Below are 18162 nucleotides of genomic sequence, written 5' to 3'. Positions count from 1 at the left end.
CACGTAATAAGAGCTAACAGACATATCTCTGTCTCTGTCTTCCTCTCTCTCTCTCTCTCTCTCTCTCTCTCTCTCTCTCTCTCTCTCTCTCTGTCTCTCTCAGCTGACTTTCATCTGAATGTGTAACTGCAGCTTGGCGATTGGTACCGATGTAGCAACGTGTGCTCACGTCCACGACTGACTTACAACGTTGTTTCTTTCTGCTGCGTAGCTATATCACCACCTCTGCCTAGTGTCGCTTATGTCTGTGCTTCAGAAAATTTTAATTTCTTCCCCTTTTCTGCTCTATGGCTTAGCAATACAATTGAAGTATAATTTCTAAGTAGACATGATTTACCATTGTACGCTAATAGTATCTCCTCGAAATTGTGGAATGTGTAACTGCGATCATTTATGGAACCTACCAAAAAGAGCTTCTCTCTGTATCAGTCTGAAAGTTTGGACAATATGTTTACAAGAATCGTTGTTAACAAGAGTCATTTCCCTCTGTTTAGTAGAAATTCAATGGGCTGAAATTAAATGATCGCATGGTATTGACGGCTGGCAGTCCACACGTGGAGTAGTTCGACCACTGACGTGCTACACTGACGCAACACTGGGCAGCTGACGTGATGCTGAAATTATGATGAAGACAACACAACACCCACTCACAGAGCGGAGAAAATCACCGACCTGGATCAGGAATCAAACATGGCACTTACCACTCAGGTAAGGGGGCAGACAATTTAGCAGACATATCAATGCATTCTCGTGCTTAGACCGAACTAACATGGCTGCAAGTCACCGTAGTAGGTGAGGGGAGTAGCGCCCTAGGCTCACTCACCTTAGGACCGGACGTGTCGTCGTCGCTGGTGTCGCGGCGCCTCAAGTTGTGGGCGGAGCGCATGTAGTGTTTCAGCCACGCGGAGCTCCCGCCTGCCGACTCAGTTCCCTGGCGCTCGTGGGGCGGCTGGTCTTCACCTTAGAAATATACGCATCAGGCAGGTTATTAAGTTGTACCTTAAGGGAAAAACCGTAGCTGCAACATTTTAGAATACAAGAATTATCGGGCATTGTTTTCTAGTACAAGGCTACTGTAAATGATTCATTCGTTTTCGTAGTTCTATACTTTCCAAACCACAACTTGTACAAATACAATTTATGCATGAATGGAACCGTTAACTCGCAGACTTTGCAATGTGCCCACTAGCTGGCGTTGTGATAAAACGGCCACAACAGAAGAAAAGAGTTTTCGCATGTTGGAATATGTGAGATATTTATCTATCACGAAACTGCAACGTACATTCAGAATAAACTATGGAAACAGAGCATTGTGCGTTGCTCCTGGCAAATTAAAGCTTCTGGTTGTCTTTGTAAACAGAAAAATATCGGTCGAACAAGTGTGGCACAAGCAATCGTGGAGAGAGTGAATCGAAGTTCAGTATGCTGTCCAAAAATAAAAATAATAATAATAATAATAATAATATATTAGATGTAGAAGAGAAATTTCAGCTGACATATAGAATACAAAGACACAAATACAGACATTAGACCAATCTTGCAGAGACCACCAAATAACCCACAAGTCGAAACAACAATAACAACTATCAACACAATCATACACAACAAAATAAATGAAAATACAACTATGGAAGAGTTACAACTACTGGTTTATGTAGGAGCACTCACTACACTAAATATACACACTAGGCAGAGATCAGAACCAACCAACACACAGAAGAAGCCCACAAAACCAGCATGGCAACACAGGCTACAGATCAGAATAGAAAAACTGAGAAAAGACATCGGATAGCTAACACAATTTATAAGAAATGAAATATCAGACAAAAAACGAAATGGTTAGGTAAAATCTCACAACAAGAAGCAATAGAGCAATTAGATGAAAAGAAGCAGAAATTACAAGCATTGGCCAAACGACATAGAAGATACAAAAAAAGTGAAAATAGAAGGAAACAAAACCAAACATTCATTACAAACCAAAAGAGATTTGACCAAACAATAGATAACACACACATTAAAATAGACAATCCACCAAACATAACAGATATGGAACACTTCTGGAGCAACATATGGTCAAACCCGGTACAACATAACAGGCATGCACGGTGGATACAAGCAGAAACAGACACATACAAGATGATACCACAAATGCCTGAAGTGATAATTTTGCAACATGAAGTCTTACGAGCAATTAATTCTACGCACAGTTGGAAAGCCCCTGGAAATGATAAAATAGCAAATTTCTGGCTAAAGAAGTTCACCTCAACACATTCACATCTAACTAAATTATTTAACAGTTACATTGCAGACCCATACACATTCCCTGATACACTTACACATGGAATAACTTATCTGAAACCTAAAGATCAAGCAAACACAGTAAACCCAGCGAAATATCGCCCCATAACATGCCTACCAACAATCTACAAAACATTAACTTCAGTCATTACACAGAAATTAATGATACATACAACACAGAACAAAATTATAAATGAAGAACAAAAAGGCTGCTGCAAAGGAGCACGAGGATGTAAAGAGCAACTGATAATAGAGGCAGAGGTGACATATCAAGCTAAAACCAAACAAAGGTCGCTACACTACGCATACATTGGTTACCAAAAAGCTTTTGATAGTGTACCCCTCTCGTGGTGACTACACATATTGGAAATATACAAAGTAGATCCTAAATTGATACAGTTCCTTAACACAGTAATGAAAAACTGGTAAAGCACACTTAATATCCAAACAAATTCAGATAATATCACATCACAGCCAATACAGATTAAGTGTGGAATATACCAAGAAGACTCATTAAGTCCTTTCTGGTTCTGCCTTGCTCTGAACCCACTATCCAACATGCTAAATAATACAAATTATGGATATAAAATTACTGGAACATACCCACACAAAATCACACATTTGCTATACATGGATGATCTGAGACTACTGGCAGCAACCAATCAACAACTCAACCAATCACTAAAGATAACAGAAGTATTCAGCAATGATATAAATATGGCTTTGGAAGAGACAAATGTAAGAAAAATAGCATAGTCAAGGGAATACACACTAAACAAGAAGATTACATATTGGATAACCACAGCGACTGCATAGAAGCGATGGAAAAAACAGATGCCTATAAATATCTAGGATACAGACAACAAATAGGAATAGATAATACAAATATAAAGAAGAACTAAAAGAAAAATACAGACAAAGACTAACAAAAATACTGAAAACAGAATTGACAGCAAGAAACAAGACAAATGCTATAAATACTTATGCTATACCAATATTGACCTACTCATTTGGAGTAGTGGAATGAAGTAACACAGACCTGGAAGCACTCAATACACTTACACGATCACAATGCCACAAATATAGAATACATCACATACATTCAGCAACTGAAAGATTCACATTAAGCAGAAAGGAAGGAGGAAGGGGATTTATCGACATAAAAAACCTACATTATGGACAGGTAGACAATTTAAGAAAATTCTTTCTAGAACGAGCAGAAACTAGCAAAATACGCAAAGCAGTCACTCATATAAATTCATCAGCCACACCACTGCAATTTCGTAACCACTTCTACAACCCTTTAGATCACATAACATCAACAGATACGAAGAAAGTAAATTGGAAAAAGAAAACACTACACGGCAAGCACCCGTATCATCTAACACAGCCACACATCGATCAAGATGCATCCAACACATGGCTAAGAAAAGGCAATATATACAGTGAGACACAAGGATTCACGATTGCAATACAGGATCAAACAATAAACACCAGATATTACAGCAAGCATATTATTAAAGATCCCAATACCACAACAGATAAATGCAGACTTTGCAAACAACAAATAGAAACAGTAGATCACATCACAAGCGGATGTACAATACTAGCAAATACAAAATACACCAGAAGACATGACAATGTAGCAAACATAACACATCAACAATTTGCCATACAACATAAACTAATAAACCAACACGGTCCCACATACAAGTATGCACCACAAAATGTACTGGAGAACGATGAATACAAATTATACTGGAACAGAACCATTATAACAGATAAAACAACACCATGTAACAAACCTGACATCATACTCACCAATAAAAAGAAGAAATTAACACAACTAATCGAAATATCCATACCCAATACAACAAATATACAAAAGAAAACAGGAGAAAAAATTTAAAAATACATCCAACTGGCTGAGGAAGTCAAGGACATGTGGCATCAGGATAAAGTTGACATTATACCAATTATACTATCAACTACAGGAGTCATACCACACAATATCCACCAGTACAGCAATGCAATACAGCTACATCCAAACTTATATATACAACTACAGAAATCTGTAATTATTGACACTTGTTCAATTACCCGAAAGTTCCTAAATGCAACGTAACATATACCATCAAGTTAAAAGGAAGTCACGCATGATCAAGGTCCTCGTCACATTCCATCTTTAACCAGACATAACGTCTGAGACAAGAAAGAAATAATAATAATAGCAAATACAGAATACCCCAGAAGACATGACAAAGTAGCAAAAGTAATACATCAACAACTTGCCATACAACATAAACTAATAAAACAACAAATTACCACATACAAGTATGCACCACAAAATGTACTGGAGAATGATGAATGCAAATTATACTTGAACAGAACCATTATAACAGATAAAACAACACCATGTAACAAACCTGACATCATACTCACCAATAAACAGAAGAAATTAACACAACTAATCGAAATATCCATACCCAATACAACAAATATACAAAAGAAAACAGGAGAAAAAATTTAAAAATACATCCAACTGGTTGAGGAAGTTAAGGACATGTGGCATCAGGATAAAGTTGACATTATACCAATTATAATATCAACTACAGGAGTCATACCACACAATATCTACCAGTATATAAACGCAATACAGCTACATCCAAACGTATATATACAACTACAGAAATCTGTAATTATTGATACACGTTCAATTACCCGAAAGTTCCTAAATGCAATATAACATATAACGTACAGTTAAAAGGAAGTCACACTTGATCAAGGTCCGCGTCACTTTCCATTTTTAACCAGACATAACGTCTGAGAAAGGAATGAATAATAATAATCATAATCATACAGCAGCAAACTGTCTGAAAATTTTTGCGGCGGAAGCTATATTGCAGACCGTGCCATCTGCCGCTCCTGCAGTTAGAACCAGACGGTAATGACCGGCGCCTTCAACCTTCCATCACAAACTAAGAAGCACTTGAGAATGAACATTTGACCTCCAATCTGATATTCAGCTACGAAGCAACATTCCACTTACCTGGGAACGCTAATGGCAACAATTTGAGAGTGTGGGGCACCGAAAATACTAATGAAAGTTTTATGAGTGACCGAGATTAGCCGAAGGCTACTGGTTTCTGTGCAATGTCATAGACGAAGTTGTATGAGCCGTTTTTCTTCTGTAAAGACTGTGATGGGTACCTCTTACCTCGATTTGTTGCAGTTGCTGTTGTACAACTGACTTCCGATTCCGAGAACTTCATCATCCAACAAGACAAGACACCCCTCACTGGATCATCGACATCGGTCGCTAATTAAACGAAGAACTTCGCATCGCTGGATTGGTCATAGTGGTGAACACGTTGTGGCGCTGTTCCTTTGGCCCCATGTTGCTTTACGTAGTGCCTTGCGACTTTTTCCTTTGGGGGCATATTCACGACCGTGCTGACGTACCCCCACCGCCAATAACACTGGAATAGCCCATAGTATGCATCAATGTTGCTATGTTAACCGTTGACTGGATGTAGCTACATACGTTATGGTAGGATCTTGACGACTTCTTGGATGTGTGATGAAATTTGTAGTGTGCAAAATCCAATCTTGACGAGTTCACGGTTTTATTCATGCATCATTCATATCTCTAAATACAATAGTTTGGAAAATATAGACCTTTACTTTGTTTCTGTTTATGAATCCATGTACATCAGTCAATAATTACGAAATGTATAAGTAAACCACGAAATCTCATTCCAACTGATTCGTAAAAGTGAAAGTAGCTGTAGAAGAAATGTAAATGTTCATTGTGTCCTCATGTGACTGGATAACGCATTTACGAATGAGAATTCTCGACCTGCAATCTCTACATTCAGCTGGCGTCCATTGGTCTTCTCGAAAGCGTAGATAGTAAACATATATATTTGTAATGATAGAGATACAGTTTGAACGCTATGTTGAAATTTTTTGTGCACAGCATAGCAGCTCTTTAAAACGTGAAGCTAACGAAATGTAAAGTACACATAGAACCCTTTCTACGACGTATATATTTCATATGTCGTGCGCTGGTCTGTTAATTTGGAAATTTTGAATAATGAGTAATTAACGGAACTTAATTCATTATGAATTATAATGTGAGTCTGCAAGATATAAAGATTCCAGTTCCATTCAAGAGCGCAACACTTCCTAGTAGGTTATCATTGGAAGAAAGGCGACGTTGTTTTCACGTGGTCATTAGGGAACTGATATTGCATGAAAACTTTGGCGGAGGTCTGGTGCCTCCATTGCATTTCTCCCGTAGATGTCATAAGAGTAATATACTACGAAGCACACACAGGCAAACAGACATTTTCTTTTCTTCGATCGATAAATGCAGATCACTGACAGAAGAAATTACGCATAGTTAAAACAGAGCTTCTCTTATTCTTTATGCTAAAATCAAAACATTACGTAGAATACTGCCTTCGTAAAAGTGTGATCGTGGTCTATTTGCTTGTTAACACGTTAGCCTTGCTTCATTTACTTTTTAATACAGTTTTTATTAGGTCTGGCCGTTCCATACAACTATTGCAATTGATTTTAAACTAACTTCCAGATGAGCTAGATACATTAATCTTCCTACATAGTTCAAAACTGGATGACAGTACAGTATTAACTTGCTTTTTGTCTGGTGTGTAATGGAGGGTACTTTGTGAACTACTGCTGTTTTTCCCCTTTCCCTGCTCTACTTTCACTGTTTCGCGGTAAGAACGGTTGCTGATATATCGCCCCGTGTGCTCCATTCTCTCTCATTTTTGCCTTCAAGCTGTTTTCATGGGATAATCGTACGAGGTAGCGATGTATTGGTTGACTTAGGTGAAGAGAAACTATCATAATCCTGCAGTGTACTACAAGTCCTTGCTATAATGTCATCAAAATGTCTGAAGTTTTTGAAAAACTTCACTACATTGCAGAAAATAATTATTTAAATATGTGTAAAAAGCTTTTAAATGTAACTTTTTTTAATGGTGTTAAACCTATAGAATTATTTCTGCTAGCCAATACAGATTCTTAATCCCAAACAAATAGTCCGGAAAACTTGTACTTTTGAATTTTTGATACCTATGTAAATATTTGTATAATTTAAATCAGAAACCATGGGCGCATGCATTCGCCCCTCGTTTTCAGTTTTAAATTCTACAAGTATTTTCATGCCTATTAATAAAATTTCCAAGCACAAATTTTCAGGATCATCCGTATGGAGTTAGGAATCTTTATGGGGTAACAGAAATTTTTTCATACATTTTTGACCATTTTAAAAACGTTTTATATTAAAAAAATATTTAAATAATGATTTGTTCCTCTTTAAGCAGTCGTAGTGGACAATGCTTTCGGTTGATGATAATACAGTTAAACAGTCTCCCATAATTTTTTTTTTTTGCTCCGAAGATGTCCATCCCACAAGTGTTAATTACTTAAGCTGAAATCTTTACTAACTTTTACTCTAATATTTTTGATGACTGCAGAAAAAGGTGACAACACCAGTAAGCGCACTGTGTTTCGGCAAAAGCCAGAAACATAGAAGAAGGCGCGCTTTTGCTGGGTAATGTAAAGTTACATAATTAAATCAGTTCAACAGGAAGTGTTCGAATCTACAGTTTGATAATTTGTTGCAGTGATTCATATGGTCATGTGGGTCGAGCTAGAAGGAATAGATTATTCCTTGACTTCCGGAAAGCGTTTGACTTGGTGCCCCACTGTAATCTCCTAACTAAGGTACGAGCATATGGGATTGGTTCCCAAGTATGTGAGTGGCTCTAAGACTTCTTAAGTAATAGAACCCAGTACGTTGTCCTAGATGGTGAGTGTTCATCGGAGGTGAGGGTATCATCTGTAGTGCCCCAGGGAAGTGTGGCAGGTCCGTTGTTGTTTTCTATCTACATAAATGATCTTTTGGATAGGGCGGATAACAATGTGCGGCTGTTTGCTGATGATGCTGTGGTGTACGGGAAGGTGTCGTCGTTGAGTAACTTCAAGAGGATACAAGATGACTTGGACAGGATTTGTGATTCGTGTAAAGAATGGCAGCTAGCTCTAAATACAGATAAATGGAAATTAATGCAGATGAATAGGAAAAAGAACCCTGTAATGTTTGAGTACTCCATTAGTAGTGTAGCGCTTGACACAGTCACGTCGATTAAATATTTGGGCGTAACATTGCAGAGCGATATGAAGTGGGACAAGCATGTAATGGCAGTTGTGGGGAAGGCGGATAGTCGTCTTCAGTTCATTGGTAGAATTTTGGGAAGATGTGTTTCATCTGTAAAGGAGACCGCTTATAAAACACTAATACGACCTATTTTTGAGTACTGCTCGAGAGTTTGGGATCCCTATGAGGTCAGATTGCAGGAGGACATAGAAGCAACCCAGAGGCTTCAGGAACTCGGGTGGGAGACTCTAGAGGAAAGGAGGCGTTCTTTTCGTGAATCGCTACTGAGGAAATTTAGAGAACCAGCATTTGAGGCTGACTGCAGTACAATTTTACTGCCGCCAACTTACATTTCGCGGAAAGACCACAAAGATAAGAGAGATTAGGGCTCGTACAGAGGCATATAGGCAGTCATTTTTCCCTCGTTCTGTTTGGATGTGGAACAGGGAGAGAAGATGCTACTTGTGGTACGAGGTACCCTCCGCAACGCACCGTATGGTGGATTGCGGAGTATGTTTGTAGATGTAGATGTAGATGTAGACGAATCCCAAAGACTGATCCCATCAACGTCAGAGTCACTATTACGGTTATAGTTTGTTTCACCGAGTACCACTCTGGAGTTTGTACGCGCTTGTCCGCTGTTTGGGCACAAAGTGCACTACGTTAATTGGTATGCAATCAGACAACCACAGAACAAGTTGCAGTACACTAGAAGCAGAACGGGCTAAGACAGCGTCAGCGGACAAACTTGATGGTGGAAGAAAGGTATTAGAAAGTCCGTAACCCCTCTCTAGTCGTTATCAGCTCAGTAGTTAGTAGTTGGTATAGCAGTCAGTAGTCCAGTTGAGTACCAGGCAATAGGATCTAATAGTGTGTCTCGGAGATGATGTGTACAGTTTTCACTCGGCTATGAGACTATGGAGCTCCATTCCGTCGCGTTTAAAGTCACTTTGATAGTGTTGGCATCTCCTGTACCGGAAACCGTACCGTTGGCCAAGCGAATTCGAGACAGCAGTAGTGTGAAATACAATCAAAAGACAGCAAGTGCTGATCAAGCTTGATGTTTGCTACAGAAATTTTGCGAGCCAGTAAACCACTTCATCAGACCACCCTGCCAAACATGTTTTTACACTTGTAATCGTTATAGAATCATCAGTTACTGGATTATTGAAGACATATTGAAGCTTTTAGTGTTCTCTGACTGCATTCTTGTTATTTAAGTGTCTCAGTGACGTTCTATCCTGGAATATGCTGAATGACGTTCTACTCAAAGAACAGATACTGGCCACACACTTTGTGAACTAGCACAGACCACCGGAATGTCACAAGGCGCAGTATGAACTTGCTTTCAAACCACCGGCAGTATATGAAAAATATCGTCCATATCAAGTAACAACTGAACACAGCCAGCTCGAATGCAACTCTGCTACGATCGCAGAAGGACGAAAAATGAAACACAAATTGTCCGTAGTCATCCTTCTTCGAAGCAACGCAACAGTTTGTGTCTTATTAACAGTAAAATTCTATGGTACTAAGAAATATCGAGAATGGAATCGCAGTAAATGAATCCTTATCTTGTTGTATGAGTAACATAAGTATCGAGCACAGAGTATATAGATCACCAACCCATTTAACTTGTATCTGCCTACAACAAAATTCCTTACCAATCACACATTTAGGTTTCTAACCGAATTAATTGTTTCTTCATCATGAAAAGTCTAAGTACAATTATCACACAGTTGATATCAATATATTATTAATCAAAGATACTATGTAAGAAAAGAGAAATGCGGCTATTTGGAAATGGAAATCACCGCCCGGAAGTAACCACGCCGAATGCATTCGAAACATTTACATGATAGTAACTGCATTTTTTATTACTTTATTATGATGCAAATCAAAACATTGTTTTTCACACGAAAATATAATAAAATTTAGTAACCTAATTCAACATCAATTTAAATATTCCTTCTAAATTACTTTCGCAGCAATTAAAATAGCTTTTTCGTCACCCGGATCTTCGTTAAAAGAGGCTGTGTAGAATATCAAGGACATCATACCAGTCACATTTTTTCCATTAAAACAATTGTTCAAAAACTTTAACTTCCAGTTCCCCTCATTATAACGGTTACTAGACAATAAGCGATTACAAATTACAATGATTATTCATGAAAAGCGATAAAAATCTTGACAAGATTGTGACACTGCATTTTCATGACTGACGTCTGAACTTAAGACGTGATCGTAGGTTCAGGTTTGTATCCCCATTATCATCCACGTTTTAAGAGTTTCTACTGCCAAAATGAAATCTCGTAAGGCAGATGCCTCCACTTTACACATTTTCTCCAGTGTATTATAAGATGATGCTAAAAGGTGTCTGTATCTTTCATAATCAGAAATTATACGATGTCAGGGATTGCTGTTTCCTTTATCGCTGCAGGACATGTATTCATATGTATGCCTAACGATCTCCAGAACTATCATCGTGAAGCATGTTGAATCCGAGTTTGGAAAAAAGGAGGGTTAATAACCTCAAATGCTTCAATAGAAATTCCTTTAGACGCTAACTTGATGTGGCATCAGAGGATTTTTACCCTGATGCAGGCTTGAATAAAAGATGTTCCGTTTCAGGGGTTGTGATGGAGATTTTTCTCTATTACAAGCTTGTGTAATATCGTTTATCCATGATTTATGATTCACGAGGTTAGTACTATCAGTCAGAGATTGGCCATACTTGCTGGTGCCTTGTGGTCTGCTCTCTATGGTTGCGGACGTGTTTAGCTGTCTTCTGTGGGAAAATAGCAGTCAACCGTCGGTGTACGTACCCACGAGAGAAGGCGGGTACTCACTCGTTTGAGAAGAGCCTCACAGCCAGCAGTGAATGCGGTTTGTTTATGGAGCCTACCGCAAAAACTGACTGGTCGCGCGGCTGCTGTATTGTGGGCTCTGGAGGCTATGCGGCCTGAATCTAAGCAGTGACTATAGGGTGTTTAGCCAAGTGGGGCGTACGGAGTGAATTCCGGCAGTAATGCGTGTAGATTTGTGAGAAAACAGATACTATGATTTGGTGTAACTATATTGCTATTTTCTTGTTACCACTCACAGACTGCACGTCCGTAGTCTATTTACTATGGTGAGAAAAACACGCCTTTTCTTGTAGTTGTGACGACGGAACGAGAATACCTTCAGGAATATTTAAACTGTGTTCATTAATTTGACCATACATTTTCTCCGTGTAACTGTACGTAGAGATTGTCATAGTGAACGTTGTTAATACGCAGTTGTCTGGTTATGCTGTTTCTATAAACTAATTGGTCACCGCATTTTAATGTTTTTCTATATTGACAGGCTTTGTATGAATGCTCGTTCTGGTGGACAGCCTGCTTGTTGGACTTCTATATAGAACTTCTATAGTGTTTGGCTGCGCTGAGATGCCATGACTTTCTGTTTATAACACTGATTTATTTGAGGTAGTCAATGACATTTCCTTACATTTGTATGTGCTGGAGTGGTCTGACGCTCATACTCTAAAGTACATGTTATGACGGAATGAGGGCTATGCAAGGAAAGACCCCGTTGTCCTCATGGTTCTATGTTAATTTCAGTTTTGGTGCCGACCACTTTACAATTTGTTAAAATGAGCACGGCATTTCCTGAAATACAGTTAAATTGAAATTATATTGGATTTTGAAGCAAAGTTATGTTTGTCATTTTAAAGAATTGGATTACTGTGTTTTTGTAAACATTTCATTTTCAACTGAGTGAAAATTGGAAGTAACTGTTCCACAAATAGTAAAGCTTATGCTTAATGTATTGTGAACGAAATGCTGTAGAATTTTTTTGAGTCGGAGTGCTCAAAATGTTTTGCTGTTCTCAATTTGATTTCAGTTATTAGAACAGTTTTACTGTTTAAGTACAATTACACATTTGTATTGGTCTTTACTCAAGCTATTAATAAATCAAAAAGTGTACAAATGTCAACCTGGATTGAGTCAATCGCTTCCACCCTTTTATCCTGCCTACCCAAGCCCGCACGCAAGTGAATTGCAGCATAAATATTATATGTAAATGTATTTTTGTTGTATTTAATGAAAATTCTCTGTAATATCAATGCATCAGAACGTGAAATGGCTAGATGGGTTAAAAATTATTGCTGTAATTTTATGGAGGAATGAGAGCAGTTGACGACGGTAGTCCATAATAGAAAGATGCACAAAGAGGACATGGCAAACTTGTTAAGAGAGAAATCAGTGTACTTTTGTGGAAGGAAATTTATATTTTATGGTAAATAGGTCGACGGCAAAGAGTCTGGAAGAGACGACAACTTAAAGCAGGAACTGGGAGTGAAAAGTGCGTTTTGTTGGAGTCGTGTTAGCAGGAGCTTACTTGTTTGGTAATTACGGAAAGAATGAGGTTATTTGAAGCCCAATTCGGACAGTGACGAGTGTTTTGGAGCTTCAAAGAGGCACTATTCAAAGAAACAGTACGACTGAAACAATGCTCTGAAAATCATCATGTGAGTACTAAAGAATATGTTGGAGACTCACCATAGTGTTATTGGTGAACATGTTATTGCAATTTCAGTACGAAATATTCCACCCACAAACTATTCAGACCCTGAAGGAGTAGAACAAGAACTGAAGATCAGAACAAGGTGACAGAGGGAGAAAAATGTACTAACATTTATCGACTCAAAAGGCCATTAGGAACAAAGGTGTCAAGACAATGCAAGGACAAGAATCGTGGGAATTTTCGTCAAAGAAGGTAGGGTGTACGGAACAAGGGAAGGGACAATGAGTGAAGAAAGTAGATGCCATTAATTCTGACTTGCTGAGAAAAGGTCCAGTAACTATAGCGACAATAGTCAGTACCAGCAGGAAATGACTGTTAGCGATTTCTTTTGCTGTGGAAAACAGACTTCGAATGGTGCACTGATTGACGAAGTTACTTATTCTGAGAGCCAAGCATGAGTAGTTTGATAACAGAAATAATTAATAAACAGGAGTGAATTATTTGCTGGATGTATTCCAATCGCTGTCTTCCTCTACACTTTTTGCCCTCTACAGCTCCCTCTAGTACCATGGCAGTCATTCCCTGACATCTTAACAGATCCTGTCTTACACCCTTTCTAATCGGAGCACGTAGTTCTTAGTAGTCCACTCTTATCATTCCCTCTTGGGTCTTGTAGATGATGCATATTACCCGGCTCTCCCTATAGCTTACCCCTATTTTTCTCAGAATTTTGAACATTTTGCACCATTTTGTCGAATGCCTTTTCCAGGTCGCCAAATCCGATGAACATGTCTTGATTTTTCTTTAGTCTCGCTTCCGTTATCAACCGCAAGCTCAGAATTGCCTCACTGGTGCCTTTACCTTTCCTAAAGCAGAACTAATTGTCGCGTTACGCAGACATATCGCAGCCCGTCCACATGCACCAACAACGCTCCTATAATTGTCAACAGCGTAGATGCAGGAGTGGAAGCACATACAAGAACTCTTAACCAACATTGTTGCCAGCATGGGAGGACGCTGCAGAGTATGCACTGTCATGCATGGTGATAACACACTCCGTTCATAGCCATATCCCACTACTTGTCATTTCCAGGCATCATTAATCGCAGTGACTTCAGAGTAATAATTGTCTTTCAATAAAAGTCTCATTTCTGTTCGTCTCATTTGGCATTTTTTAGTTAACTTTTGTAGTATATTGTAGTACTTGTTTCTATGTATGGACCAAGTTTCATCGAGCTGTGTTACTTGGCTGACGAAAATTACTTTCTTTCTTAAGTTTTCCACACCAGTGTATTTTATTATTTGATATATTACAAACCTCCTCAGGCTTCTCTTTATCGATGCTGATTATTTATGCAACATTCGTGATCGATTTCGTAACTCACATACCATCATTACATGTTTACCAAGGAAAATCGTAATACAGCCTCAAATTTAGAGAAATTTTATTTTATTTTGATAACCAGTTTCGGCATTTCAGTATCCCATCTTCAACCCCCATGTGCCCTTCATGTATAGACATTCTTATGTACCGATATTGGCAGAATCCAGTATGACAATATCGATACATCTAAATGTCTGTACATGAAGTGCATGTGGGATCTGAAGATGGCATACTGAAATGCTGAACCTGGTTCTCAAAATAAAATAACTTCTCGAAAGGTACGTCTGTGTGAAGATTTTCTTTTATAGATGTTTGACCAGCAGCTGTCTCGCGTCCATGATAGGTCAACAAAGATCACTAGATCTATTTGGGAAACTAATCACATCCTTTTCTGATGAGTATAATGATGGAATGTATATTCCAAAATCCATCATATATGTTGTATGAATAATCAATATCAATACAGTGCAGCCTGAGGAAAATCTGTAATCTTTGACATCATAAAATACCAGTCAAAAACGATTAATATTTCCTTCCGGGCCATCGATAGTATACAAGCAGAAGATACGTGACAAATTTTGCGCAAGGTATTACCGAATTTGTACACAATGAAAACAATCACAAAACACGTACTACAAGCTTTTTTTCAGTATAATCGTAATGCACAAAGATTTGAAGAAAGTATGGTTATTTACTGTTTGTAAATACAGAATGAATACGCTGTTATTGCCTGTAATAGTGAATAAGTATATATGCTATAAATTGGGCTGATTTCAATGTCGGCTTTGTTTACGATATGGGTAGGCAGTGCTGGACAGTATCAGTCTATATAATGCTCTTTTGCAGAAGTGTTGTTCATTAAAATTTCATGTGGACAGTCACTATCCAAAAGAAAGAATGTTTACGATAAGTTGAGCTCATTATAGAAAGGGAAGGAGTCCCTATTAAAGGAAAAGGAAGGAACTCGGTCGTGCCTTTTTCTAAGATACTGTCCAACTCTTCGCTTTATCTTATTTAGCAAAACCACGAGAAAGGGTGTGATTCATGTTCCTTTTGAGTACGGTTGGTAAATAATCGCACGCATGGTTTAGGCGAGAGTTAAGTGACTTGTTCTGTCACAGAACAAACATTTAAAATAGATCAGAGAAGTGTCTGCGCAATGAAGGAGATCACAGCAGGCTACGGCTAATTGCTAACGTTGTACACCCTTTAATAAAGCGTCCGTGAAGTACCTGCAGTGCGGCTCTTGCTGTTGTCCACGTGCAGCTTGTCAGCTGTCCCTTCATCGCCTTCATTTCCCTCACGGTTGCCAGCAGGTGTCTCTTTGTCAGTAGAAGGGTTTTGGTGGTGGTTGTCAGTTCCGTCAACATCATGCTCAGCTTCTTCTCGCCTGTAACAGCAATTATTACTACAGCCCCTCTTACAAATTCGCCATTTGAAAAGTCGTGAATAAGTTTAAGCAGTTTTTATACTACCAGTCTTAACAAACTGAGAAGCACATTGCTGGAATATAAATAGAGGTGACAAACGTAGTGGGACACCGATATGCTCACATGCAGATAGTAGCGTCGCGTTCAGAAGTTTTCAAAAATGCAGTGCATTGGCTGAGCTGTCATTTGTAATCAGCTGATACACGAGGAAAAGTTTTCGACGTGATTATGGCCGCACGGCGGGAGTTAACAGACTTTGAACGCGGATTAGTAGTTGGAGCTGGACGCATGGGATATTCCGCTTCGGAAATCATTAGGAAATTCAATGTTCCGTGATCAACAGTGTCCGAGAGAGGGCTGAGAATATCAAATTTCAGGCACTAACTCTCACCACGAACAACGCAGTGGCCGACGGCCTTCACTTAACGACCTAGAACAGCGGCGTTCCCGTAGAATTGTCAATGCTAACAGACAAGCAGCGATGCGTAGAATACCTAGCAGAGATCAATGTAGAACATAAGACGTACGTATCCGTTAAGACAGTGCTGCGAAATTTGGCATTAATGGGCTATGGCAGCAGGAGACCGATGTGAAGGTCTTTGTTAACAGCACGTCATCCCCAGCCTCTCTCCTGGGCTCGTGACCATATTGGTTGGAGAAAACTGTGGCGTGGTCAGATGACTCACGATTTCAGTTGGTAAGAGCTGATGATAGGATTCTAGAGTGGCGCGAACCCTAAGAGGCGTATCATGTCATATCTGGAAACCCGGAGTCTACTCTGTAGGAATCAACATGGATTCCGGAAACAGCGATCGTATGAGACCCAACTCGCTTTATTCGTTCATGAGACCCAGAAAATATTAGATACAGGCTCCCAGGTAGATGCCATTTTCCTTGACTTCCGGAAGGCATTCGATACAGTTCCGCACTGTCGCCTGATAAACAAAGTAAGAGCCTACGGAATATCAGACTAGCTGTGTAGCTGGATTGAAGAGTTTTTAGCAAACAGAACACAGCATGTTGTTCTCAATGGAGAGACGTCTACAGACGTTAAAGTAATCTCTGGCGTGCCAGAGGGGAGTGTTATGGGACCATTGCTTTTCATAATATATATAAATGACCCAGTAGATAGTGTCGGAAGTTCCATGCGGCTTTTCGCGGATGATGCTGTAGTATACAGAGAAGTTGCAGCGAAATGCAGGAAGGTCTGCAGCGGATAGGCACTTAGTGCAGGGAATGGCAACTGACCTTAACATAGACAAATGTAATGTATTGCGAATACATAGAAGGAAGGAACCTTTACTGTATGATTATATGACAGCGGAACAAACACTGGTAGCAGTTACTTCTGTAAAATATCTGGTAGTATGCATGCGGAACGATTTGAAGTGGAACGATCATATAAAATTAATGGTTGTTAGGGCGTGTGCCACGTTGAGATTCGTTCGTAGAGTCCTTAGAAAATGTAGTCCATCAACAAAGGAGGTGGCTTACAAAACACTCGTTCGGCATACTTGAGTATTGCTCATCAGTGTGGCATCCGTACCAAGTAGGGTTGACAGAGGAGATAGAGAAGATCCAAAGAAGAGCGGCGCGTTTCGTCACAAGGTTATGTGGTATGCGTGATTGCGTTCCCGAGATGTTTAGCAAACTCAAGTGGCAGACTCTGCAAGAGAGGCGCTGTGCATCGCGGTGTAGCTTGCTGTCCAGGTTTAGAGAGGGTGCGTTTCTGGATGAGGTATCGAATATATTGCTTCCCCCTACTTACACCTCCCGAGGAGATCACGAATGTAAAATTAGACAGATTCGAGCGCACACGGAGGCTTTCCGGCAGTCGTCCTTCCCGCGAACCATACGCGACTGGAACAGGAAAGGGAGGTAGTGACAGTGGCACGTAAAGTGCCCTCCCCCACACACCGTTGGGTAGCTTGCGGAGTATAAATGTAGATGAAGATTTAGATATAGGTCGTGGACCCAAGTTGTCAAGAAGGCACTGTCCAAACTGGTCCTGGTTCCGCATTGTTATGGGCTGTGCTTACATGGAATACTGATTGGAAATATTCATGTCTGGCTACTTGGAGACCATTTGGTGCCATTCTTGGACTTCATGTTCCCAAAGAAAGATCGAATTTTTATGGATGAAAATGTGCTATGTCACCGGGTCACAGTTTTCCGCAGTAGGTTTGAAGCACATTTTCTAGACTGTTCGAGCGAATGATTTTGGCACGCAGATCGCCCGACATGAATCCCGTCGAACATTCATGGGACATATTAGAGAGGTCAGTCACTGCACAAAATCCTACACCGGCAAAGCTTTCGCAATTATGGACGCCTGTAGAGTCAGCATG

At 39.5% G+C, this 18162-nt stretch overlaps 1 protein-coding gene across 1 annotated transcript in view; it reads right to left on the bottom strand.

Moving 5' to 3' along the window:
- LOC126458358 (fibrillin-3-like) overlaps window positions 1-18162 on the bottom strand; it is a 145604-nt gene that overhangs the window by 64808 nt on the left and 62634 nt on the right. Inside the window, exons 3-4 of the mRNA XM_050095331.1 lie at window positions 15617-15774; window positions 824-960 (exon numbers count right to left, since the gene is read on the bottom strand). Of these exons, the coding sequence (XP_049951288.1) occupies window positions 824-960; window positions 15617-15774 (295 nt within the window). The remainder of the gene's footprint in view (window positions 1-823; window positions 961-15616; window positions 15775-18162) is intronic.

Source organism: Schistocerca serialis, chromosome 1 (assembly GCF_023864345.2).
Source record: "Schistocerca serialis cubense isolate TAMUIC-IGC-003099 chromosome 1, iqSchSeri2.2, whole genome shotgun sequence".
NCBI lineage: Eukaryota > Metazoa > Arthropoda > Insecta > Orthoptera > Acrididae > Schistocerca > Schistocerca serialis.
This window is presented reverse-complemented; position numbering and strand designations above follow the sequence as displayed.